This window comes from Pelodiscus sinensis, chromosome 2 (genome assembly GCF_052426305.1).
Source record: "Pelodiscus sinensis isolate ZL-2025 chromosome 2, ASM5242630v1, whole genome shotgun sequence".
Taxonomy (NCBI): Eukaryota; Metazoa; Chordata; order Testudines; family Trionychidae; genus Pelodiscus; species Pelodiscus sinensis.
Genome location: NC_143053.1, coordinates 178,473,551 through 178,501,503, shown reverse-complemented (window position 1 = coordinate 178,501,503; position 27,953 = coordinate 178,473,551). Strand labels below are relative to the sequence as shown.

General features: G+C 44.2%; 1 protein-coding gene across 1 annotated transcript; it reads left to right on the top strand.

Annotated features, from left to right (window-relative positions):
• Positions 1-1,593: 1,593 nt before the first annotated feature.
• Positions 1,594-25,569, top strand: LOC102447420 (caspase-14). The gene is made up of 7 exons (XM_006121763.5): positions 1,594-1,901; positions 6,370-6,461; positions 8,665-8,820; positions 15,840-16,065; positions 18,171-18,287; positions 22,321-22,430; positions 25,277-25,569. Exons 1-7 carry the CDS (start codon positions 1,643-1,645, stop codon positions 25,382-25,384), a joined length of 1,068 nt encoding a protein of 355 aa, XP_006121825.3. The 5' UTR covers positions 1,594-1,642; the 3' UTR covers positions 25,385-25,569.
• Positions 25,570-27,953: the final 2,384 nt, after the last annotated feature.

The following is a 27,953-nucleotide window of genomic DNA, read 5'->3' as shown; positions in this document are numbered from 1 at the left end:
AGCTTTCAAATATAGACCCAGCCTGATCTAGTGATGCCTCTGCTCCTCTTAGACATGGCTCATTTACTGTATTGCTATGTCTACACTGGCAGCTTCCTGTGTAAGAACAGGTTTTCTTGCGCAAAAACTTGCCAGGTGTTCAGGTGTTCTTGTGCAAAAACTTGCCAGGTGTCTACACTGCATGCGCGTTCTTGCGCAAATAAATTTACAGTCTAGCATCAGAAAACAGGGCTTCTTCTGGAAGAGTTATTCCTCTCCCCACGAGGAATAAGCCCTCTTGCGCAAGAGCTCTTCCACAAGAAGGCAGTGTAGACAGGCAACATGATTTTCTTGCACAAGAAACCCCTATGGCTAAAATGGCCATCAGAGCTTTCTTGCGCAAGAGAGCGTCCACACTGCCATAGTACAAAAGCACATCTCTTGTGCAAAAGCACATGCCAGTGTAGATGAGCTCTTGTAGAAGACTTTTTGTGCAAGAACTCTTCTGCAAAACAGTTCTTGTGCAAGAAGCTGCCAGTGTAGACGTAGTATGTGTTTAGAATTGGTCTCTTCCGTGGGTTAATTGGAGCTAGAATATAACCAACATGAAGACATCTATCTTTACAATACAGACAGCATAATACCACCTATTTCCAAGGGCATTGGGACCTCACAAATAAGATGTGTACAACTGAAGCCTTTTAAAACAATACCTATCTAAAATCATGTGGGTTTTCCCCCTCTCCTACTAAAGAGTCTGCCAAGGTCAAGAAAAGGCTGGTAGACTAGGCTATTCACCACCTATCTGAGGTATCAGCCCAATGTTTAACGTATCTCTAAACCTAAGGAAACTGTCTACTGTACTTAGGATGGGGGAACTAAAGCCATTTGCCTGTGATGGATCCTTTACTGCAGACAAGGCTGCAGAAAAGTTTTGGAGGTGTCTTTGCTCCAAAAAATGACCACTGAGGGGCCGCCAAGGAAGGTGTGTGTATGCTAGAAAGTAAACATCCCACAGCCCTGGGTGGCGATGTGTTAGGGCATTAGAGAAATGGGCCTGGCTCTCTGCTCCAAAACTTGAAACCTGCAATGGGGGGGGGAGGGTTACAGCACCAATCACGCCAATCAATCAATTTGAGCCTGGCTAGTGACAGAGCAGCTACTGTGCGAAATGTGAGTAGAGCTACACTCCTGCACACCGGGTCACCGTGCCACTCACTCATATTTGGCCTGGCCACCTGCCACCACAGTAAAGAAATGGTTGAGCCCAAGCTGAGTAGTGTTGCAACTCCTTTGTGCCAGCTTTCAATGCCACTCAGTTTTGGGGGAGGGGGTCTCAAATGCCAGGTCGAGGACAAGCTGCACTTTAGTCTCCATCACCCCCTTTGTGGCCCTTGCAGCTGTTCCACCTACTTCTCCGTAGCCGGTGCTGATGGCAGGAGAGAGCAGGGCACTCTTGACAGCACGTTGGACAGGGGCCAGCACCCTGTGACTCCGCAGCGACGAGCAGCAGTTTGGCTGCTCCCTTGTGGGCCCGGACACGTCCAGCGGACGCTGCATGCCAGGAGCCAGGGCCCGAGCAGGGAGCCGGGCGGAGTTTGGAGGCTCCGCCCCGCCCGGGAGAAGGCGGGGGCGGAGGCGAGAGGCGCGCGGCAGCGGCGGGATGGAGAGACAAATCCTCGGCATCCTGAAGGAGCTGGACGCGAAGGAGCTGCGTGAATTCAAGTTCCACCTGCGAAAACGGGAGAATGACCCGCACTGCCCCAGCAAGGCGGACCTGGAGGGCGTGCAGGAATACCCGGCGCTGGCGGAGCTGCTGGTGCAGCGCTACCCGCGCACGGCCACGGAGGTGCTGAGCGAGACGCTCGCCTGCATCCCCCGCAACGACTTGGTCGACAGGATCCGTCCGGGAAAGGCGGCAGGTAAAGGCGGCTGGGGAGCAAGGGCGGGGTTTGAAGGCGGCGAGGCCGTGGGCCGCTGAACTGGACGTGGAGTCCGCTCCCGTGCTGCCTCCCCCCCGGCACGTGTGGGGAGCTGGGGAACCACAGACTTAGCTGTGGGCAGGGACATGGGCTGGGGACGCAGGGGGGTTGGTTCAGGCCTCCTTCTTGTGCCCCTACTGCAATGGTGTTTGAATAGGGGGGGGGGGGGGAATGGTGTCTAAAAAAATAACAGTATCGCTTTCGCTTTCTAAAGAAAATGGGGCGTGTCTTTCTTTGTATGCCCGAGGCTGGGCTTGCAGAAGGGGCTGAATTAAAGCACCAAATTTGGGGATAAAAAAATGAAAGTCATACCTTTTTTTTCCCGTTATGTTCAGAGAGCTGACATGCAGGCAGCCTCCGAAAAGGTCGGTTCAAATGCCCCCTCGTTTATCTTGGGGAATACAAAATGGCAAGTAGCAGTTAAAGGTGATTGAGAAATCTCTGTTGTATTGTCACACAATTAAAAAAAAGTGCAAGGCCTCACCCTGAGCTGGCATTTGCACCAAGGGTGCTATTTATTGGGGGTTGGTTGTAGTAGCCCTTCCCCCCCCCCCCAAGTTTGAACCCTCTGAATTTTATACCGGAGAGCTGCAATCCCTGACTCCAGAGGCAGTTCTTAACTGCAACAGAGTTTCAGCTGCTCCCAGTGGGGCAGGGAGTCTGAGGTGACAAAGAGAAAGTCAGGGTGATTAAGAATAACAAAAGGCTGGGCATTCAGGCAGTAGTCATCATGAAAACATTGCAGGTATTCCACTTAAAAGATAGGGGTGGGGGAGAGGAAGGAAGAGTAGGAATGAGTGTTGTGCTGCTGGGATTTGCATTTGGATCACTGTTAAAGTTACAAATGTTCTTGAAAAAGGGGTGAAGAGGGACTAATCCAATGATGACTGCAAAGAGCTACAAAGGGATTTCACAAAATTGGGTGATTGGACAACACAAAGGCAGATGGAATTCAGTGTTGATAAGTGCAAATATAATCCTAACTATACAAAATAGTTGTTACCACTCAGGAAAAAGATCTTGAAATCATTGTGGCTAGTTCCCTGAAAACATGTGTTCAATGTGCTGAGGCAGTCTAAAAATGAAAAAACTAACAGAATATTGGGAATCATTAGGAAAGGAATATATATGAAGACAAAATATCATATTGCCTCTACATAAAGTCATTGTATGCCCACATCTTGAATACTGTGTGCTGATCTGGTCAACCCATCTTAAAAAAGATACATTGTATTTGGAAAAAGTACAGAAAGGGCAACAGAAATTAGATAAAGAACAGCTTCCGTATGTGAAGAGATTAACAAGATTGGGACTTTTCAGCTTGGAAAAGAAATAACTAAAGGGTGAGGGATATGTTAGATACCTAGAAAATCACGACCAGTGTGGAAAAATAATATTAAAATGTTCTTATATAGCACTGAAATGTCTCTCTCTCCCTCCCTCCCTCCACTGAATTGGTAAAGTAAGAATATACATTAAAATTTTATGGCTAACCAGTGTCCCTTACATGACTTGCCACAAGATGTCAGAATATGTTTGTGTTAGAGCTGACTGGTTCTAAAATTTAATTTTCTTTTATATAGGAATTGGATACAGTGCTCATGTCAGCTAAGTGCTAAATTATTTGCCAAAAAAAGTAGAGTTTTCCAGTACCTTGCTAGACCTTGAATGGACTTGATGCAAGTGGGAGAGGGCGAATGGGGTTGGTTCCCCCCCCCCCCATCCATTTGGTGCTTGGCTTGTACTGAGCATGCTCAGTAACACTGTTGAAGCCTCTGTCCTCAGTCTGCCCCCCTCCTTCTTTCAGACACTTGCCTTCCCCCTCCCCAAATCAGAAATGGCATCCCTGATTTGCACCCTGATACGGAGGAAATGGCTGGACTAAAATTGCAAAGGCTGCCAGTTCATCTTCCTTTTTATGTTTGTTTCAACAGCAGTAATCTCCTCAGGCAAGGACTAAACTGCCAAAAAGAGTGGCTACTGCAGCTAGAGCAGGGGGTGGCTAATCTGTGGCTCTTCTGAAGTTAATAAGCTCCTTGCTCAGGCACTTACTCCTGGGCTGCAGCTACAGGTGCCAACTTTCCAGTGCTCAACTCCTGGCTCCACCTCCTGCAAGCATATTGCACCCTCACTCCTTCCCTGCCCCACAGAGCCTCCTGAGTGCCATGAAACAGCTGATTGCAGTGGGCAGGAGGCATGGGGAAGGAAGAGGATGCACTGATCCGTGGGGCTGCTGGAGGGCAGAAGATAATGGAGATGGGAGAGGAGGCACCTGATGAGAACTGCTGACAAATTACCAATGTACGTTGCCAAAGAGCTACAGTAAACTGTGGCTCCTTCTCAGGCTCAGGTTGGCCACACCTGAGCTAGAGTAACTCCTGGCAGTAAAACAAAGGCTGACTGCTACTTCAGAAACAATAATACCTGCTCAGCTCAAACACCAGAGAGGCAAAAAATCCCATTGAAACTGCGTGGTTGTGACAGTTTTACAGGCCAGACTTGCAGACCCAATAGTCTCGGGGTGTAAAAACCAAATTCCCAGAAGCCATATTCTCATGAGAACCTGGCCACAAGTCAAATGTAATCTCTGGTCTACTAAAAATAGAGTCTTCTACCACTGCTTCCTGCTACGCAAGCATTTTCCTAAACCACTCAAGAACAGACCACCAATTTCCCAGCTCCCCAGCCTCACATCAAATATGCAATGCAAGACAATATAATGTAAGCTCATAAATAGTTTGCCCCTCCCTCTCTGTAGAGAGGATAATGTATGCTGGGTTAACCACGCTGATTCTCCCCCAAAAGTATAGGTCACACCCAACTTTACATAGCTTTATCATATGGTGGGAAACATTGTTTCAGACTCAGTTTTCAGTCCAGCTCATGGAAAAATACAGGTACCCCAGATAGAGATCAGTGTAATGGGGTCTGGTCACATGCCCTAGTAGAGTCATATCAGTCATTACAAAGCTGATTGAAATGTTACAAAAAGGCTAAGTTTTTCCACGTCCTATTGTATTTGTTGATGTTCCAGTAGCACTATCTAGCTTCACCATTGTTGTATCTGAAAGGCTAGTTCTAGGTGTTTTCCAGAGTAAGAACATTTGAAATACAGCTCCATAATCAATATACATAACTTCAGATACAAAAATGATAACCAAATAAAATAATAATTCTGCAATTTTTTTCTCCGGACACACCTAACATAGCTTGCCTTCTGCAAAATGCATCATAATTATGTCATAAGTGCATAATATCACTATGATAAGTATGGGGTGCATTGTCACACTCCACACTTGGCCTTTTTGGCCAGAGATTTCATATTGGTTTTGCCACCTTTTCAGGTCACATAGTAGTAGCAACAGTAGGAAATTAATGTAGATAAGATGCTGGCCGTATTTTAATCTTGATGTCAAGTAAACTTGATAGTACTGTGGTATCACTATTACCACAAATGGTGTAGCTGGAGCAACAGGAAGAAATTTTACCAGAAAATGCCTGCCTATTAGCCAGGATGGGTAAGGAATGGTGTCCCTAGCCTCTGTCAGAGGGTGGAGCTGGATGGCAGGAGAGAGATCGCTTGATCATTACCTGTTCAATTCACTCCCTCTGGGTTACTTGGTATTGGCCACTGTCGGCAGACAGGATACTGGGCTGGATGGACCTTTGGTCTGACCCAGTATGGTCATTCTTATGTCGTTCCCAAGCATTCTTAGCTATTCCTGGGCCTACAGTGGTGTGTGTATTAAGCATCTGGAAGGAGGACGCCGAGGCTACATCTACACTGCACAATTATTTCGGAATAAGCTATTCCAGAATAGTTATCCCAAAATAGCTTATTTTGGAATAGCACATCTACACTGCAGGGAAGCCTCAAAATTAGTCCAAGGCAGGCTTCCCTAATGTAGATGTGCTATCTCGATTTAGAGCCCCAGGAGGAATAACTTAGCCCCTCACCAGAGTCATTCTATTTTGAAATAGAAGAAGTGGAGTGTCTACACATACCTTATTTCAAAATAGCTATGTTGGAATAGTCATTATTCTTTGTACAATAAGGTTCACAGAAGTCAGAATAAGCCGTGTTATTTTGAAAGTATTTCGGAATAACAGAATTGGTGTAGAGGAGCTCACATACTTATTTCAGAATAACGGCCATAATTCCGAAATAACTTTGTGTGTAGACACACCCTGAATCTGGTTGTCCCAAATACCAACCAGAGATAGTACAAGCAAGGGGCTCATAGGCTCATATTCAAAAGGTATTTAGACTTCAAACCTCCACAGACATCATAATGCATCAGCTGCGACTTATTAATATTTGCCTTTCCTAATTTTTTTATAAGTCATACAAAAATAGCTTCACCCATCATCTGATCTTCATTTTTAATTTATTTGTTTTTAAATACAGATGCTGTAAGAACTGGTCACAAGCAAACCACGCATCAGACAAGTGATACAAGTTTTAAAGAAAGAACTGAGCAAAGTGACCAAGGCAAACTGGTAACTATTTTTCAGTTCTCAGAACACAAGCCCCTGGGCCAAATTCTTCCAGTTCTCTGGAATCAATTACCTTGGACTTCAACAGCAGCTGCCCTTGTGTGACAGAGCAGAATAGGCCTCATATTGTAAATACAGGCAGTCCCTGGGTTACATGGATCCGACTTACATCTGATCCCTACTTACAAACAGGGTGAGGCAACCCCGCACTAGCTGCTTTCCCCCCAGCAGACCAGGGAGACGCGAAGCTAGGCCCCCATCCCCCCCCCCCCCAGCAGACCAGGGAGACACGGAGCGGCTTTTCTCAGCAGACACCTCAGCTTGAAAATAAAGGACTGAGGGAAGTGAGGTGTGGGAGAATAAAACTGAGCTCTGAAGAAATGTTTGGCTAGAGTTTCCCCTACAATATGTACCAGTTCCGACTTACATACAAATTCAACTTAAGAACAAACCTACAGTCCCTATCTTGTACGTAACCCGGGGACTGCCTGTATTTGAATTTCTGTTGACTTTCTGCAGTATTTTCTGTAGAGTATTGAAAGATGGCATTCAATAGTTTGCTTAACCTAGCTACACTGTGGCATGGTTAAGGGGAATTTCCAAAAGGGGATCTTTCCTCAGGATTGGGGGGGAGGGGGGGAAGATAAATTGTCCCCTCAGTACACATCTTGTAAACACAGTAAGTACATAGCCCAGTGTCAGGCATTGTCATGGAGACAGTTGGCATGGATCACTGCTTCTGGAGCAGGATAATATCCTGAGAGAATTTTGAAGAACAGGAAAAAAATGGAAGCATCAGTGTCATATGCAAGATTAAAGGAAGCTATACCTACACCTAAGATATGAATGCTAGAAATATATATGTCAACTAGGGATGTAAAATCCCAGTTAATCAGTTAACCAGTCAATGTTTGTTGACTTAACATTTACCCAATTCACTGATTAAGCGGGATCTGAGCTCCCACCTCCAACCCCACACTGGGACTGAAGCTGCCGCTGGTTCCCAACCCCCTCCAGAGCAGTCCCTGTCCATGGTGGGTCCCCTGTCTGAGCAGCCTCCACTGGTTAACCAGCACCAGTAAGCATTACTCATTTAGGGATGTGAAAGATTAACCACTTACCTGGTTAACCGGTAAGCATCATCCTCATGTCAACTTTATTAAAATCGTACTGAGCCTTAGGGCTTAGGTATAGTAACAGCACAAAGAAACTTCAGAAAATTACTAGTAATTACTAGTGATTTTCCTGATAACCATATTTTCAGTATAATTGTAAAATACTAGTATTTACTAGATATGCAATTATTCTATAATATATACACATCTGATTGAAATTCTGGCCCTGTTGAAGTCAATGACAAAATTTGCCATTGATTTCAGTGGGATGTGGATTTTACACCATTTTCTCTAGAAACACCATGTCAGATTGTACTTTACTTCCATGAGGTTACATGGGTGTAACTTAGAGCAAAATAATTCTTCTATGAATAAAAGCATCTGATGTTTATCTTGTTTTCATGCATCAACCAAAAGTCTTAAGAATCCATACTTTTCTGAATCCCTTTTCTGAATCAAGCCTGTAATGTCTGCTCTCTCCTGTGATTTATTTTTACATTGCAACTATCTCAGAGTTTAATATTTAGGGATAAGGTTAACTAGTTTGTTTTGTTTGTTACCTGAAATACAGAAATCACTTGAACCAAAAACCTTAAACGTATTTTTTTAACCCTGCTATGAACTGTTTTAGAGAAGTTTGCTAACTGAAAAATTTAGCCTAAATTCTCCTCCCACTTGCACGTTTTATACTTTATAGTGCCATTTGCTTAGATTAAAATTAATCCTGATTTATGCTGAGGTAAAAAGGAAGAAAGTCTGCTGGGGAATGTCTGGACCATTCTCTGCAAGGGTGCTAAAAAGAGTTTGGTCCCATCGGCTATTTTGATTAAACCATTTTCAGCACTTGTTCACCCGTACCAATTGCACATACCTGCTGTTAGTAACACGCCAGTTTGATGTTATAAACAAGGCTACAGAAGCCAATCCTACTTATGCTCTCATGGCTAGAGGGATTGTTCTTAGAGTACTTCTAGGATTGGACACTGCCTTTTTTTTCCATGTAGGAAACATACTGTTAGAGCAATGTTATTCAGTAAGCTATAGACCAGCCATCTATTCTGACGTTTTAATGTAACACTTTCAATCAACAGGATAAGTATGACATGAGCAAAAAACGTGTGGCTTTTATGATGTGCGTGAAAAAAGGGCGACCAGGTGCAGAAAAGGATATTGAAAGAATGAATAAGTGGCTTTGCAAGTACCAATTTGAAGAACCTTTTCAACCGTGCATTGATCCTGATGGGAAGGTAGGTCAATAAAATTACACCATACCAGGTAGATAGCCTCACATGGAATGCTTCCCAGACCCTAAGGAAGGCTCACTTGGTGTTATGTGACACTCTAGTGAAGCAGAAGTCAGTACTATATGACGTTCAGAAAATACTTCCCCTCCACTTCTTTTTCTCTCTGGGTATGTCTACACTACCCCCCTAGTTCGAACTAGGGGGGTAATGTATGCATACCGAACTTGCTAATGAAGCCCGGGATTTGAATTTCCCGGGCTTCATTAGCATAAAGCCGGCTCCGCCATTTTTAAAAGCCGAGGTGTAACGAGGTGTACAGATAGATCGGAATGGCTACGTAGTTCGAACTATCTACCCCGTGCCGCGTGTAGCCACGCGGCATGGGGTTCGCACTAGCCGTCTTTTAAAAATGGCGGAGCCGGCTTTATGCTAATGAAGCCCGGGAAATTCAAATCCCGGGCTTCATTAGCAAGTTCGGTATGCATACATTACCCCCCTAGTTCGATCTAGGGGGGTAGTGTAGACATTACCCTCTCTCACTCTCTGAGATACTAATCTTTATTATGATCACTGTTCAACTTTTTGGATCAGATTCCATGTTCCATTCATGAATATATCAATAATTGCCTCTCCCCTTGTGGAAGGCAGGAGTAGCTGCTTGAAGAAGCAGTCATTAATGTTGTCTAGGAACTTTAGCTCTGAATCCCATCCTGAGGTGACAGGCACCTAGTCAATATAGGGATAGTTGAAATTCCCTCATTTTTTATTTTTCAGTTTTTGTAGTCTTTAATCTGGCACATTTCACAGTCACTTATCACCATCCTGGTCAGGTTGTCAGTAGTATAACTCTATTGCTATACTTTTATTATACAAGTTAGGGATGTTAAATTTAGATTGATTGACTAATCAAATAGTCAATGCAATTTGCATCAACTATATGATTAGTTCATAAGGGCACCTTTGCCTTCAAAGTGTAAGCATTGCAGGGAGCATGGGGCATTTCAAAGCAGCAGCAGTGCATGGAGCCCGAGGTCAGCTGGGAGCCTGGCATCAGGCTCCACACAGTGTTTCAAAGCAGCAGTGCCATATGGAGCGTGGGTCAGCGGGAGAGTCCCTAGCTGACCCTGGGCTCCATGCGGCACTGCCATTTTGAAATTCCATGTGTAGCCCAGGGTGAGCTGGGGACTGGCCTCAGGCTGCATGCGGTATTTCAAAGCAGCAGCACCACATGGAGCCCAAGGTCTGGCCTCGGGCTCCACACAGCACTGCTGCTTTGATGCACCCCATCCTCTCCCCACCCCCACTTCCTTGCTGCCTCTTTCTGACAGAGGCAACAAGGGGTGGGGGAAGCGACTAGTTGTTCACATCCCTAATTCAAGTATGGAATTTTTATCCATAGAATTTTTGTGTTTCAGTTTGTTTCATATAATACGTATAATACATTTGACTCTGTTTTCATTCACAAATAGTTTCACTTCCTTCTTACTGAGCATGACCTAGTCCAGGGGTGGGCAAAAGGTCCTCTGCGGGCTCTATCTGGCCTGCAAAGCAGGTTGATCCAGCCCACTGAGGCCCTGCTGCTTTCTGTCCTCAGGGCCTGGGAGCAGGGGCAGTGCATGAAGTTTCCTCCACTCTGCCCCTGCCCTGCAAAGAGCACACAGAACTTAGAAATGCTGCACATTTCTGCACACATGTGAAGCCTTCTCCAGCTCTGCCAGGGCCATGAGTAATTAGTGGGAAGGGGGGCAAAGGGGCTTCCTCACTCCCAGACCAATCATGGTCTGTGAGTGGGGAAACCTGGAAGCATCCTGGCCCCACCCCTTCCGATTGAGGCCCCGCTTCTTCTGGTGCAGCCTGGAGCCACTTCAAAAAAATTTCAAGTGGCCCCGAGCAAAAAATTATTGCCCACCCCAACCTAGTCTGTCATTCCTATATTTTTACTGTGACCTGTTGATTATTATCATTCCACCAAGTTTGTGATGCCTATAATGTCAACATGCTCATTTAATACCAGGCACATAAACTCACCCGTCTTAGTATTTAGACTTCTAGCATTTGTATGCAAGCACTTATAAAAAGTGTTATATTTTAGCTGTCTGTCTTCATATGAAGAGTTTGAATGGGACTTTTTCCCCCCATTTTACTGTTTCTCTTTATTTCCTACAATCCAGTTACCCCAGAATACCCACCTGGAACAAAGCACTCCCAATTCACACTTTTAAAATCTGCTGCACTTGTCATACTGCCGCGCTATTCACACTGACAAGCACACAGTCAAACAATGATTGCAGACAAGCATACACTTGGGTACTCACCTATCAGCTCAAAACCGAGCCCTCTAAAACCCACACTTACCTGATCTCCTCTCAGATGTTTCCCAGGGAAACTCCCCTGCTGGATGCTTCCCTGTTGGCTGCTCACTCCATTCGCTTTGTCTCTCTTTTTTTGAGGTTACAGCCTCCAAGCAGAATGCCCGACTCAAAGCCTTGCTTCCAATCCAGTCAACCGTGAAGGCCCACTTGGAACAAAGCACTCCTAATTGACACTTTTCAAACTGTCCAACATACAGTCATAAGAACTGTTTGGTCATAAGAACATGAGAATGGCCATACTAGGTCAGACCAAAGGTCCAGCGAGCCCAGTATCTATCTTCCAACAGCAACCAATACCAGATGTCCCAGAGGGTGTGAGAGAACAGTGAATTATCAAGCAGTACCTTTCCTGCCACCCATTTTGAGCTCTTGACAGAGGATAGGGACACTATTCCAACTCATCCTGGCTAATAGACATTGATGGACCTAACCTCCATGAATTTATCTAGTTCTGTCTTCAACCCTGTTCAGTCCTGGTCTTCACAACCTCCTCTGGCAAGAAGTTCCTCAGGTTGACTGTGTGCTACATGAAGAAATACTTCTTTTGTGTCTTTTTTAAACCTGCTACTTATTGATTTCATTTGGTGACCCTAGTTCTTTGGTTATAGGAACAAGTAAATAACTTTTCCTTATTCACCTTTTCCATGCCAGTCATGATTTTATAGACCTCTACCATATCACCCCTTTGTCTCCTCTTTCCTAAGCTGAAAAGTCCAAGTCTTTTTAATCTCTCTTCATATGGCACCTGTTCCAAACTCTGAATCATTTTTGTTGTTCTTTTCTTAACCTTTTCCAATGCCGATATATCTTTTTTTAGATGAGGCAACCACATCTGTACTTAGTATTCAAGATGTGACCGTACCATGGTTTTATATAGAGGCAATAAGTTATTTTCTGTCTTATTCTCTATCCCTTTTTCAATTATTCCTAAAATTCCACTTGCCTTTTATGACTGCTGCTGCACATTGAGTGTATGTGCTAAGAGAACTATTCACAATGACTCCAAGATCTCTCTCTTGAGTAGTTGTAGCTGCTGGGCTTTTGACTACATTTTCTCATACAGATAGATAGACAGGGTTTGGTTTTAGCTTAGTATGAAGTTTTAAAGAATGCCAAGTATACCTAGCCTCCTTCAAACTCCCCATTTGCACTCCATCACAAAACTCCATGTTACCTACTCTTGTTTGCCAGCTCCCTGGTCACTTACTAGCAAGCTTTATATAGCCCTGTCCTTCGTGATAGCCCAGCCCAGCCCCGTCCCGTCCCGTCCTGTCCCCCCCATGGTTAAGGTTTGACCAATGAACAGAGGATTCTAGATTTCAAATCCCCCTTCATAGAATCATAGAACTGGAAGAGACCTCAGAAGGTCATCAAGTCCAGCCCCCTGCTCTAGACAGGACCAATTCCAACTAAATCAACCCGGACAGGGCTTTGTCAAGCCGAGACTTAAACACCTCTAGGGATGGAGACTCCACTACTTCCCTAGGTAACCCATTCCAGTGCTTCACCACCCTCCTAGTGAAATAGTTTTTTCCTAATATCCAACCTGGACCTCTCCCACCACAACTTGAGACCATTGCTCCTTGTTCTGCCATCTGTCACTACTGAGAACAGCCTCTCTCCATCCTCTTTGAAACCTCCCTTCAGGAAGTTGAAGGCTGCTATCAAATCCCCCCTCACTCTTCGCTTCTGCAGACTAAACAGACCCAAGTCCCTCAGCTCTCCTCATAAGTCATATGCTCCAGCCCCTAATCATTTTGGTTGCCCTCCGCTGGACCCTCTCCAATGCGTCCACATCCTTTTTGTAGTGGGGGGGCCCAGAACTGGACACAATACTCCAGATGCGGCCTCACCAAAGCCGAATAAAGGGGAATGATGACATCTCTGGATCTGCTGGCAATGCTCCTCTTAATGCAACCTAATATGCCATTAGCCTTCTTGGCTACAAGGGCATACTGTTGACTCATATCTAGCTTCTCATCCACTGTAACCCCCAGGTCCTTTTCTGCAGAACTACTATTTAACCGGTTGGTCCCCAGCTTATAGAATCATAGAATAATAGGACTGGAAGGGACCTCGAGAGGTCATCGAGTCCAGCCCCCCGCCCTCAAGGCAGGACCAAGCTCAGTCTACACCATCCCTGACAGATGTCTATCTAACCTGTTCTTAAATATCTCCAGAGAGGGAGATTCCACCACCTCCCTTGGCAATTTATTCCAATATTTGACCACCCTGACAGTTAGGAATTTTTTCCTAATGTCCAATCTAAACCTCCCCTGCTGCACTTTAAGCTTGTAACTATGCTTGGGATTCTTCCGTCCCAAGTGCAGGACTCTACACTTGTCCTTGTTGAACCTCATCAGATTTCTTGTGGCCCAATCCTCCAATTTGTCTAAGTCATTCTGTACCCTATCTCTGCCCTTAAGCGTATCTACCTCTCACCCCAGCTTAGTGTCATCCGCAAACTTGCTGAGGGTGCAATCCATCCCCTCATCCAGATCATTAATAAAGATATTGAACAAAACCGGTCCTAGAACCGAACCTTGCGGCACTCCGCTAGAAACCGACCGCCATCCTGACATCGAGCCATTGATCACTACCCGCTGGGCCCGGCCTTCTAGCCATCTTTCTATCCATCTTACCGTCCATTTATCCAATCCACAATCCCTTAACTTGCTGGCAAGAATATTGTGGGAGACCATATCAAAAGCCTTGCTAAAGTCAAGGTATATAACATCCACTGACTTCCCCATGTCCACCGAGCCAGTTACCTCATCATAGAAGCTAATCAGATTGGTCAGGCACAACTTGCCCTTTGTGAATCCATGCTGACTATTCCTAATCACTTTCCTCTCATCCAAGTGCCTCAATATGGATTCCTTAAGGATCCCTTCCATGATTTTTCCAGGAACCGAGGTAAGACTGACCGACCTATAGTTCCCTGGATCATCCTTCTTCCCTTTTTTGAAGATGGGCATATTTGCCTTTTTCCAGTCATCCGGGATTTCTCCCAATCTCCACGACTTTTCAAAGATAATAGCCAAAGGCTCCACAATGACATTTGCCAAATCCCTCAGTACCCTCGGATGCTCTAAGTCCGGACCCATGGATTTATGTACGTTTAGCTTTTCTAAATAGTTCCTAACCTGTTCTTTACCAACATTCTCCTAAAACTTCCTGGATTGCCTGTGTACTGCCGTATAGGTTTCCCAGCAGATGTCAGGGTGATTAAAGTCCCCCACGAGAACCAGGGCCTGCGATCTGGAAGCTTCGCTCAGTTGTCCGAAGAAAGCCTCATCTACCTCATCCACCTGATTCGGTGGCCTGTAGCAAACACCAACCACAACATCAATGCTGTTGTTTGCTCCTTTAAACTTAACCCATAGACTCTCAACAGGTTTTTCTCCCTCTTTATACTGGAGTTCAGAGCAATCGTAGTGCTCTCTTACATATAGTGCAACTCCTCCTCCTTTTCTCCCCTGCCTGTTGTTCCTGAACAGTCTATACCCTTCCATGACAGCGCTCCAGTCATGCGAGTCATCCCACCAAGTCTCTGTTATCCCAATTAAATCATATTTCTTGGTCTGGGCCAAGGCCTCCAGTTCTTCCTGTTTGTTGCCCAGGCTTCTTGCATTAGTGTACAAACACTTCAGGTAACCAGCTCATAGCTTCCAACTGCCAGTTTCAGCACAGAGTCCTTCAAACTTACAGCTCAGCACATAGAATTCCAAACAGACAAACAAAAGTGCAGCACACAGTATCTTTCAGGCAACCAGCAAGCAACCCACAAACATACAGACAGCCACTTACCCCAAGCGTCCCATAATCGCTCCTCCTTCACCTGAGCAACTTCCTCATGAAACTCTGTTAGCTGCTCCGGTTCACTAGTCCATACAACTAGCATCAGTCAAACAAATGATCAGACAGACAGACACTTGGACACTCACCCCACCAGCTCACAACACAGCCCCCAGAAAAACCACACTTACCTGAGCTCCTCAGACATTTCCCAGGCAAACTCCCCTGTAGGCCACTACCATGTTGGCTGCTCACTCTGTTCACTCTGGCTGCCTTTTTTATAAGGCTGCTGCCGCCGCCAAACAGGAAGCCTAATTCAAAGCCTTGCCTCCAATCCAGGCAGCCCCCCAAAGGCCCACCTGGAACAAAGCACTCCCAAATTCACACTTTTCAAACTGCCCAACACACGGTCAAACAGTCCCTGCAACTAGCAAGTCAAACAAATGATCCAAGACAGACACTTGGATACTCACCCCACCAGTATAAAACACAGCCCCCCAAAAACCACACTTAACTGAGCTCCTTTCTGACATTTCCCAGGCAAATTCTCCATTTGGCTGCTGCCTTGTTCACTGCACTTGCCAGTTTGGGCTATAAATCAGAGAGGGAAGAAATCTAAATCACAAGGCTATGCGGGAAGAGCTGGCATAATACAGCATTCAATTGGCTATTATTATTTATTTGTATTATAGTAGCATTTAGGAACCCCAGTCATGGACCCACTGGTATGGGAGTGGTTTTAAAAATACTTCTTATGGCCAATTAATTTGACCCTTTACCCTTATTATTTCAAATGTTAATAATAATCTTTTGAAAATTCATTATTTTGATCAGTGCATTTTTTTGTAACAGGAAATACTGTTGGCGTTGAAAAAGTTCCGGGACAAAATCAATCAATCAAAGGATGAAGTTAGCTGCTGCCTCATCACTCTTATGAGTCATGGAACAAATGGCTACATTCGAGGGAAAGATACTGAAAAAGTTCTTCTTGATGATATATTTGCATTATTCAACAATATGCAGTGCCCAAAGCTCCAAGAAAAACCTAAAATCTTTATCATTCAGGCATGCAGAGGAGGTGAGCAGAATTAAATGTGCATCTGCAGGAGTAGCATTGAATTTCTCTTTCCAGCCTGTTTGTAAGAAGCTTTAATCTCAGGTCCTTTTAAAGTATTTACAGCAGTGGTGGGGAACTGAGAACCTTTTTTGGGTCAGTGACGACTAAATCCACAGAAAAATCAGTCAGGGACTGAGAAGAAAAGAAAAAAAAATCAAACCTTCACTGACTGAGAAGCAGACAGACATTCCTCACATTCCCCTCATGCACCAGAGACTAGGGGGCCCAGGCTAGTAGATTGTGTTTACTAGCCATGCGGTAGGACAGCGGGAGGGAAGGGGCTGGAGTACCAGCATGGATTTCCTCAATACTTGGGGGTGGGGAAGCCCTGAGCCTTGGGAGCCGGATCTAGTCAAGCTGGGGGCTGCATCTGGACTAGGGATGTAAGTGAGTAGTTGAATGGAGTTCGACTACTTGCTTCCCCCCCTCTACCTTGCTGCCTCTGTATGATCACGCCAGTCCAGGATGCTGTGCCTCTGCATTTTAAATGTTCCTGGTGGTTCTTAATACATTTAAAATGCAGAGCTGCAGTGGTCCAGAACTGGCGTGAGCCAAGACTGCTCAATCCTGGTTCCAGCCAGCTCCAGCTGTGACTCTGCAGAAGGCCCCCTTATCGACTAATCATGTAGTCGCTATCACAGTTTAACATCCTTACCCAAACCTGATTTCATTAAAATTTAGCCCGGTATCCTCAGCTATTCTCTGTAGCCCAGGCTTGTGTAGTGCTGGGTACTTGTGTGGCTACTCAAGAGAGAATCCAGCTCCCATCTCTCAATCTCAAAGCAGGCAGTGTTGAAAGAACCACACGGACCATGCGTTCCATCTAAAGTGGGGCACAGTGCCTCTTGTACCCTGGCCAGTTAAGGACTTCCTTTTACAAAGCACCAAAAGGAATCTAACACTGTCCTCCTAATCCAGCAGAATGTGGGTGATGAAAGGGAGGCCTCAAAGTTACAAATCTTACATAATTGAAAATGGGGTGATCCTCAGGGCTTTAACTGGGAAACTGAAGGCAATCTTTTTACCCCAGGGAAAAGGTATGTGAGGACTGATTCAGCTAGTGCCTACTCTTATTGGGCAGTCTCCTGACTTAACATAGGGTCACAAGGAGAGATTCACACAGGCATCTGAAAGTTTGGATACTTACCTGAAGCTTATTCTAGTCATCTGAACCTCATAGAGCTCCAAAATGGAGATAGACCTTCAAAATTGAGATAAAAGGCACTCAAAAACAGGCTCTTTCAAGGCATTTTTCGGACTACTGTAAAGATTCAAGCAAAATTTGAATGTACCCCAGATCTGCAAGACTTTAGGTTCTAAGCAATTCAAACAAACTATTTGTACGCACAACTTTAGTCATTGTTCTCCAATAAACCATTCCCCAACAGCCAGCCCTCACCTTTCTCCCAGACATTGAGACGGTCTATTAGAGCTGGTTGAAAACAAAATCAATCAATACATATAATATTTGAAATGAATCCTTACAATATTTGAAATGAAATTTGTTTCAATTCTTCAGGTGACTGAGCATAAAATTTTTGCTTAATCAAAAATTTTATTGGCTTTTTCATCAATTCTTTTTGTTTCAAAAATTATTTTCAATATTTCTGATTTTTTTTTCTTTTACACTTTTTTCTTCTTTCCCCACTTTTTGTAGTATGCAAGTGAAGGGGAGCGGCAATTGAAATAAAGAATTAGGAAGGAAAAGTGAACAAAAAAGAGAGGGAGCAGCCTGTTACTCATTTTCTAATTTTATATTTTAAACAAAAGAATTTGATTGCTTAAAACAATATTTTAAATCAAAATGTACTTTACTCAAATAGTTCCTTCGACTCTGCTATCTAATAATCCAGCTACTTAGCTAACACCATTATCACCATATTCCAGTACCTGCATTCCTATAGTAAATATAGGTGGGAGTGCCAGGATGTGGGAAAAAAAAGATGCATGTATAGGCTGCTGTTTATAGAGTATTGATACACTATACAAGGTAAGTCAGTTGGAAATAATTTGGCACCAGGTAATTACATTAGTGTGTTTAAACATATTTTGTTTCATTACAATAGGAAAGAAAGACTCTGGTGTTGAAAAAACAGATGATGAACCTGAGGAAGTTGATGATACTTCTCACTTCAGGCTCCCAACAGTTAGTGATTACTTTATCGTGTATTCCACTCAAAAAGGTAAGAGATTAAGTAAAATTAGACCCCAGTTACATACATGAATTTGGCCCTTTATAAATGCATTTTCTGGCTAATTTATGGTATGATAGATCATTTCATGTCTTTTTGTTTTGGAACACTTGCAGTTTAGTACAGATTATCCTATTCTACAGAGGTTAAATGACTTGTCTAAGGTCACACAGGGAACCCTGTGGCAGATTTATCTCTACTTCAAGCCTTGTTCTTCAAGTACAAATAGGTTTTGGGGTCTGACATAGGTTTTGGGGTCTCTCAATAAGTTGTATTACATAGTAAGTGAAAATGGGTAACAGATTTATACTAAGGAAAATACAGTCTCCCTTTGGGGCTAATATTCAAACAGGATACAGATGGACAATATGAACTCAAACCTATAGCCAAGAAGGATCGACATTCCAATCAGAACTCAATCACTCAGAGAGAAAACCAAAGGGATTTGAAATGCTGGACTTGGTGCCAGAGAAGTGGGAAGACCTTGCCAAAATTAGGAAGGGGAATGTTATTAGAACAAGAGGGCAATAGTCATTGTATGAGGAACAAAGACATTTTCCCGTAATGATGAAACTAGGCCTAGTCCAAAAGCTGATGTAAACTCACCCTGTTATAATGATAAGCTCTTAACAGCTGTGACATGACCTGGAACAAGGGCCTGACAAGCAGCCTAGAGCAGAGGTTCGCCCAACAAATATTTTGGTGGCCCCAAAGTGCAAATACCAATGCCTGCTGGTGGCTGCACTGATAGTTTCTCCTAAAATACTTTAGGAAGGACAAATAAATACACACACATACACAACAAAGTCATTGTAATTTATATAGGGCTTTTTTAAAATCACTTTTCACAGCACACTTAGTGCCTAATTGGGAAACCATGAAAAGTGTTATTGATAAACATAGAAGTATCACTCTTTCAGCAAGTCTAGGACAAATTAAGCTCTGGGTGGGGTGCGAGAGGCAGCAGGGATCAAGATTTATGTGGGTAGATGGATGTGAGACCAGCTGTAATGTGTGGAGATGGACACAGGGCCATGCAGCTGGGGCCCTACAGTCAAGCTCCTGAAGAAACACCACTAGGGTCTGCCATCTAACTATCCCAGGGCTGAAGCCCAAGTCCCGTTGCTCCTTTTCTTGCTTCCCACCTCCCTGGTGGGTCAGGAACTCACCTTGCTCATCGTGCCCCACCTGAGCAGAGCATCTAGAAGAAATCAGAGGTGATGCTTTTTCCCCCTCACTCCTCACTCTCATCTCAGGAGGCTATCGTTGCATTTGAGAAATGCTGCCTTAGAAGGACAGAGATAGCTGACACAGTATGTCGGGGCAGTCTCAAGTTATCCTGGACAAAGGGGGAGGGGAGAGTGTCAGAAAATAATTAATTTCAAACAATGTAAGACTTTTTCATTTGGCTCTACATTTAAAGGCTTTCTGTATGGGAAGGTTGCACTAGTCTCAAGCATGAATTTTAATCAACTGAGTGTTCCTGGCATAACCAGCTTTTTTTGGGTGCTTGCTCATGTCAGTTCCATACAACGTATGCGTGTATGCACAACTCAATCGTCAGAGACTTTTGCCTTAGTATCTGTAGGGTTGTCTGTAGCACCCCATTGAGTGCTCCACTCATAAGCTGACATATTAAGCACCACCAACCTTATGTCCTCTCAGTTTCTTACCTCCCATGATAGTTGGAGCAAGACAATTTAGCAAAAGTGTTAACATTTCTTCACTGTCCTTTGTTCTACCTAATCTGTACATAGTTAATAGTAGGGATGTTAAAAACTGTGTAATAGAGTAACAGTGTAACTGGTGAAAATCTCAGTTGTTACATTGTTACCTGAACTGCAGGCTCTGCAGTTGCAGTATAAAGCTTAACTTCATACTGCATTACCTGCAGCAAAGCCGCCGCACTTGTTGGTTAAATGTTTACTTATTTACACTCAAACATCCCTAGTTGTTAGTAGCTATTTAGTCTTTACCTATCTTAGACTTATGCATTCCTGGTCACAATGACTTTAGCCCGCAAAGTCTAGGAAATTGCTCTTGGAACCGCCTCTGTATTTACCAGTCTTCTTTCCAAAGCTGCACAGGTCAGAAGAGGAGTGTAGACTGTGTGCTTGAATGTTAGGAGGGCACTAGCATTCTAGTCTGTAAGTCTGCCAATCATCTTGGTGACTGAGGATGAAAGGGCACCCAGCATCTACCCAAAGAATTTCTTCTTGCATCACTGTTTGCTCTTTCTTCTGCTACCATCAAGCAAAGGTGCATCCTAAGCAGTTATTACTGTCCACGTGACCAGGGTGGCAAACTGGTTGTCCATCCATTCGTTTACTTCCCACTATGCAATTACTCAGCAGTTATCCAAACTCACATATGAATCAACATGAGCAAACACTCAGAAGAAAAAAAGTTACCATTCATAACTGTTGCTCAAGCTGTGTTGCTCATGTCCAGTCCATCATCTGCCTGCCTACCTCCCTGTTGGAGTTGCTGGCAAGAAGGAACTGAGAGCGTACAGGGCCAGCAGTATGGCACTCATGCTTTACTGGAATATGTGGTCAGTGTGTGGGAAGGGTGTGTATGCAGTGCTGATAGAGCTATTCAGGGAGTTATGTTCATAGGTGTTTTTGAAAAATCCCATTAGGTCTCCCTTTGCTTCTTTATGCATCTAAATATCTTTAAAAATCTGGTCCATCATTAGAAAACCCAGTAAGTGGTTGGTGGGGGTTCCCCTCCCCCACACGCGTTTACTGAAACTAGGCAAAATACAGCTCTAATGGAGAATTTTACTTTACATAAGTAATAAGACAGGAAAAATCCACTAAAATTTGGTGTCACATGGATGGACTAAGGCTTTAGTGATATTATGATTAAAAATAGGGAGCCATATTCTCCACTGGAATTTGAGTGAGCAGTGCTTAGTTTAAGCTGTGACTACGAGAGTCAGATTGGGGTGGGAAGGCCCGGAGGGGAGAGTAATGGGCTACGTCTACATTGCATCCCTTTTTTGTAAAAGGGATGCAAATTAGACATATCGCAATTGCTAACAAAGCGGGGATTTAAATTTCCCCCGCTTCATTAGCATAAAAATGGCTGCCGCTTTTTCTCAGCATGGAGCTTTGCCGGAAAAAAGCGCCAGTCTAGACGCGGATCTTTCAGAAAATAAAGCCTTTTCCGAAAGATCCCTTATCCCTCTTTAAAAGTCTTTATTTTCCAAAAGATCCGCGTCTAGACTGGCGCTTTTTTCCGGCAAAGCTCCGTGCCGAAAAAAAGCGGCAGCCATTTTTATGCTAATGAAGCAGGGGAGATTTAAATCCCCACTTCATTAGCAATTGCGATACGCCTTTTTTTTTTTTACAAAAAAGGGATGCAATGTAGACATAGCCATGGTGTTTGCATTTTGTTTTCCAGATTTCAGTAATAACAGTTTGTTTTAATGAACTGCATTACATTTTAAAGAAGTAAGACAGTGGGAACTGGAGGTGTGAGGGATCACAGGGCTTAAACCATGCCCTTGGGTCCTCAGCAATATACAGGTCATAATCATCAGCAAACCTGAGTGGCCTCTGAAAAATTAAGATGGAAAGTTTGGGTACTCAGTTCTCAGGCTTACCATGAGTAATTGCTGGCTTTAGTCACAGCTGACTAAGATGGGCTCACATTCACATATCCACATGGCAAGGTAGCTTCTGCCTCGTGATATATAGGGAAGACCACAAGGTAGCTGTTGATGCTACCCTGAGATAAATGAACTGCACACATGCTATAGATAGTCATACTATTTGAGCGAGAGGTGTTGCAATTTTGGTTGTGGGTGGGCTGTGTTGAGGGCTAGGCCAAACCTGAAAAGCACTGAGACTGTATGCTAGGGGCCAGATAAAAATATCTACAGCAAAGCGCCAAGTTCAGCCAGCCTTCCAAGACATGAGGTGCAGGAGTGGCCACCAATAGAAGTTACCAAGTTTCACATTGACAATTACCTTTTAGTAGGAAAAATTAAATTGACAAAGCTTTTTTCCATTGGTAGATTACGTTTCTTTACGTAATACAGAAAAAGGCTCCAGGATCATTGAAGCAATGGATGAAGTCTTATCAAAGGATGGCACAGAGTGGCATATCTGGGATTTATTTACTAAAGTAAGTATGCAACAAAACTGCATAGAGAATGCTTCCTCCTGCTAGAGAAAACTAATTGGGTGATTTATGAAGATGAGCTAATGCATGTTTTGGATGTGGTAAGCTTTCTCCGTTTTCCGTTCAGAAATTTGGATTTTGTTTGTAGAAATGGGGACCCTCAAAGCCCAGGGACTGGATGCTGCTCTCAGCTTTCCTGAATCTGGTCTCTGAGGCTCAGAGCTCTCCCACAGCACTGCTCATGTTCCAGCCTAGGAACGTTAAATTTTGATTAACTAATCAAATTGATGGGATTAGTCCATAAGGGCACCTCTGCCTTTCAACTGTAGCAAGAGCCCTGCTGGGGCAGACAGGAAGTGCAGGACCAGCGGGGGACTCCCCCGTTGCACCCTGTGGGACTTTTCTACATTTCTAAAGCAGAATCGCAGGAGAAGTGGCATGAACCGAGACTGCTTCAGTCCCTGCTTGTGCCATTTCCACTGTGCCTCTGCCTCCCTCACCCCCCACAGATACAGTACTGGGAGCAGCTGACTTTTAAGCTGGCTCCTCGCCCCCCTTTTTACTCCCCACCATTTCCTTATGTGAGGAAAAGGGGAGGCTGAATGGTGTGACTTACACTATCAGGAGCTCATCCACCTGCACATTCATTACATGATCTATGCCAGCATTTCCCAAACTATGGACTGCGGTCCCGTACCAGGCCGCGGGAAAAAAATACCAGGCCTCAGCATGCCTAGTGGCTGCTGGCAGGGCCGGCCTTAGGCCGATTCGGACCCCGCGTCCCTGAACCCGCAAGTGCTGGCGAGTTACAGAGGCGCAGCGGGGGGGGAGCAATGAATTGGCCTGTGTGGAGTGGGACTGACCCGGCCATATGTAGATCTTGGGACACTGCCCCTGTTCCTCCCCTCCCCCCCACAAAAGCATGAGTTAGTCAGGCCTGGGGATTCTATTGTCCCCACACACACACTCCCCCCCCGAGTAGTTCTGAACTGTCTGGCTGGTAGACACACTCATGCAGCCTGAGCACATTTACCAGCCAGGCAGTTCGAAACTACAAACTGATACATCTAGTAATAATACAACTTACCTAATGAGAAAATACCAGACATGTTATATGTCTGGTATTTTCTCAGTTTGTTTTTTATGTGTTTATATTTTTGGCTGCAAAAAGCAGTATTGGAAAAAAGGGTTCCAACTAAAGTAAAAAGTTTGGGAAACCCTGGTCTAACCAGCTTTGTCTGTCTTACAGTCCATTTATCCAATCCATATTCCTTAACTTGCTGGCAAGAATATTGTGGGTGACCATATCAAAAGCTTTGCTAAAGCTGGCACTGGGGGTTTTGGGAGGACCAGAAACAACTTATTTGAATAGCCATTTGATTAATGAATATGCAAATGAACATTACTGGTCCTCCAAAAGTTCGTGAATGGATATACTGGTCCCCGTGTCAAAAAGTTTGGGAACCCCTGATCTATGCCATCAAGTGCCAGCAATGTATATTGGCCAAACCAGACAGTCTCTACAACAAAGGGTAAATGGATGAAATTAGATAGCCAGAATGGACAGACATGCACGCATGCACATACATACACAGCCCCCATCTTTCTGCAAAAGAATTTCACTAACAGTTCACAAAAGGGAGACAGCTGAATTGCATAATGTTGAATTTGCAAATGAATTCCAGTTGGATTGAATAAGAATCTCAACTGGTTAATGCATTAAAAGCAATGTCCCCTCATTGACTATTCAGATCTACACACCAAATGCTGTGAATGATCAATTTCCACTGACTCAATTAGCATGTTTAATGCAAGCAAGTTCTTCCTTATATATACTCCTGCTTTTGTAACTTCCACTACAGTTAATCTAATGAAGTTGGTTTTACTCACAAAAGCTTATGCTCCAATGAACATATGCTTATGCTCTAATAAACAAATTAAAATTCATATTAATTTATATTAATAAAATATAATAAAAACTTATGTGCTCATAAACTTATGCTCTAGTAAACTCCAGTTGTCTGAAGTGGACTGTTCCCATGAAAGCTCATGATACTATCTACATATTGTGTTAGTGTGCTACCAGACCATCTGTTGTTTAAGTTTATCTAAAATCTGCTAGTCTCTCGTGCCACAGGACTCCTCATTTTTGCAGATAACAGATTAACATGGCCACCCCTCAGACTTCCTTGCTGAGATTGCCGTACTGTCATTTACAATAAGGCTCCTTTACATCATTCTTGAAAGGTAAAGGAGCCTTATTTGTTCCCATTCTTAGTCAGCTAATTAACAATGGAAAAATTAGCAGCCTGTCTACTTAGTTACATTCCTGCTCTTCCTGAGGGACAGAACCTGCTTCACACAACCCTATGCCTCCAAGCCAGAAATGCAGAAAGCAAGTCAGTCTATCCCTGTTACTATCTCACTAGTTAGTAGACAGAGACCAACCCTCCACCCCTTATCCCTCCATGGATGAATGGTGTGCATGAATGCTTCAGCCTCCCTCCTCCACCCCCAAGATGATCTGCAGCTGGCTTGCCTTGCTCCCAGCAGGGTGCCCAGGCTACCCAGGAAGGGGGGATGCATGTTCCCCACATATTTCTTTGGTCTTCCATTTTTCTGTGAAGGAACCAAGAAAGCAGCCAAAAGCATGAAGTCTGGGTACTAAATTCCCCCAGGCATAACTTGAAAATGCAGATTTAGACACGTTCCAGGACCCAAAGATGCCTAATTGTGGGGTTCAGCCTAAATGCCCCCTCCCCTCCTTCCCCTTCCATAATTCTGTAAGAATAGCATCATTCACTAGTGAAGATTTGGATTCTGTTTCTTATTTTTGTTTTATTTTTCAGATCAACAGCAACCTGGTTGGCAAAACCTTTGAGCACAATAACTCCAGTGTCAAACAGACACTAGTTATGGAATCAACTCTGACCAAAGCTTTGTACCTTGCACCTTAACAGGCTGACTGCCTTTTGAAAAGTCACCTTATCAATTATAGAAAAAAAATTTAGTTAACCAGCTTTTTTATGGAATTACAATTTTTTTCAACAGCAGTCATTTTTAGAAAACACTCTTTTTACAAGATGAAGGCAAACATTTTTCAACCATTTATAAATAAAGTCAACCAGTACAAAAAGATGTGTTGTGAAATCACTGTCTTTTCTAGTTCTTAGGCATTTTCTCTTTCCCTTTACTACACTTAATGCCCATCAATAAAATCTACCATCCAAAACATTTCTTAGATTAATCCTAAGTATTAGCATGTGGTCTCTGTTCTACTTACAGTAGTACAATAGGGCTCGTCTACATTGGCCCCTTTTCCGAAAGGGGCATGTTAATTTCAGAGATCGTAATAGGGAAATCCGCGGGAATTTAAATATCCCCCGCGGCATTTAAATAAAAATGTCCGCCACTTTTTTCCGGCTTTCCTATTTCAAAGTAGGAATAAGATCCTCCGGAAAAGGGCACTTTTTCCGGAGGATCGGGGCCAGTGTAGACACTTTTTTCCGGCTTTTCTAAAAGCCGGAAAAAAGCGGCAGACATTTTTATTTAAATGCCGCGGGGGATATTTAAATCCCCCACGGATTTCCCTATTACGATCTCTGAAATTATCATGCCCCTTTCGGAAAAGGGGCCAGTGTAGACGTAGCCATAGAGTTGCGAATATTACCAATAATGTATCCAGTAATCTCAAGGATACAGTGATGCACATCACATATATGAATAGAACAATGGGCCCAAGGCAAAACAAATCTTAACAAAACTTGGTTAGTGCTTACAGGCACAATAAGGCTAATTGAGAAGTTACAAGAGTGATGAGCTACTATAGGTTACAGGATGGACACATTAGGTAACCAGGATTTTTGGATAAGGGAATTTGGATAACTGGAATTTTACTTCTAAAACCTTGATCATAAATTCAGGTTATAGTTACGTGTCTTACATATGTCCATAGTGGGTTGGCCTTAAGGGAAAAAGGCACCGGAGCAAACTTCTATCTTGGCACTTCTGACCTTCCTGGATGCTCCCACATTGCCATGTTCACAGTGGGTCCCCTGTCTCCCCCCCCCCCCCCCATCCAATCACTTGCCAGCTTTGCTACCTCCCCCAAGTGCTTAACTAGTTTTGAAGATACGTTGAAGCTCAGCCCCAGCGCACATTAAGCACTGGCTGGGTGACTGGAGAGCAATGACTGCTGGCCAGGCACCCAGCTACAAAGGTACCACCACTGCCAGCAGCAGTGCAGAGGTAGGCATGGCAGGGGTGGGCAATAAGCTGTCTGTGGGCCAGTTTGCTAGGGTTAGCCCCAGTAGCCTGTCAGACATACCTGACAGTCTGCAATTACAGCTGCTTGCAGCTCCTGTTCTCAGCCAACGAAAGCTGCACCACCAGCTAGGCCACTGCTTCCTACAGCCAGTATCAGAGCTTTTCGATCTTTCTGTAGCTGAAGAGTTTAGACTCTCATGGGCAGGGAAGCCTATGACATAGCTTGCTTGGGGAGGGAAGGAAGCAGCTCCATGATACGCAGATCCTCCTGTCCCCAGCTGGGGAAACAGCAATACAGGGAACAGCTTTGCCTGGAAGCTTTTCCCATGTGTCCCCCTCCCAGCACAGCTCTAGCTGCTATAATAGCCATGAGAAAGGCAACCTACATAGAAAGGTGTAAGAAGGAGCTTGTAGCTAAGGGCTTGAAATGCAGTCTGAGGGTTTAGAGGACCAGAATGAGGCCCTATGATAGGGCAGGTTCACACATCTGGATAGGAATTTGAGAGGCCATTTAAAAAGTGTTTGGTGATGGGATGTGTGGAAATAGAGAATGTGGATTTTATAAGGAAAAGCAATAAAGGCTGTGCAGTTTCTCTTGGAACCATGATCTAAAGTGTGTACACACAGTTTTCCTACAGTGCTTTACCAATATGCTGTGTACTTCTGAGAAATGTCATCTCAAATCCCAAGAGCCATGGAGTAACCACGCTTTGAGTCTAAGTTTGTAGGGACCTGGATGGATGATGCAATCTGCACTACGAGTTAAGGCAGAGGTAGGAACATGTGCAGTGGAAAGTGCCATGTGGAGAAGATATGGATATAGAGTCTGCTGTGTCCACGCGAAAGCTACTAGGACCCCTCTTCTCCTTCATCCTCACTAAGGCTGTTCAATGGCAGATATCCACTAACTGTGTAGTGGATACAAATTACTACTAAACAATTAGTTGAGAAGGCACTCCAAAGGAACTACTCCCTCTGCAGCTCTGGTGCTCAGGCAGCCTGGCTCCCACTATATTTAAACTGCAGAGCCCCATCAGGGGTAGGTCCCGGAGTAGCTTGAGCTGGGACCTCTGCAGCTCTGCATTTTAAATATAGTAAGAGCCAGGTGGCTCTTAGTACATTTTAAATGCAAAGCTGCAGCAGTCCCGGACCAATGCAAACTGGGACTGAGTTGGACTCGCTCAGTCCCAGCTTGCACCAGGACCAGCAGCCCTGATAGAGGCAGCAATGTGGGGGCAGGGGCGGGTGGCACTGCAGAGA

Excerpts from the sequence above, each read along its gene's own strand:
- LOC102447420 (XM_006121763.5), top strand. The coding sequence starts at position 1,643 with ATGGAGAGACAAATCCTCGGCATCCTGAAGGAGCTGGACGCGAAGGAG. Across the intron at positions 1,902-6,369 it reads CCGTCCGGGAAAGGCGGCAG|ATGCTGTAAGAACTGGTCAC; the intron begins GTAAAGGCGGCT and ends TTTTAAATACAG. Across the intron at positions 18,288-22,320 it reads CGTGTATTCCACTCAAAAAG|ATTACGTTTCTTTACGTAAT; the intron begins GTAAGAGATTAA and ends TTCCATTGGTAG.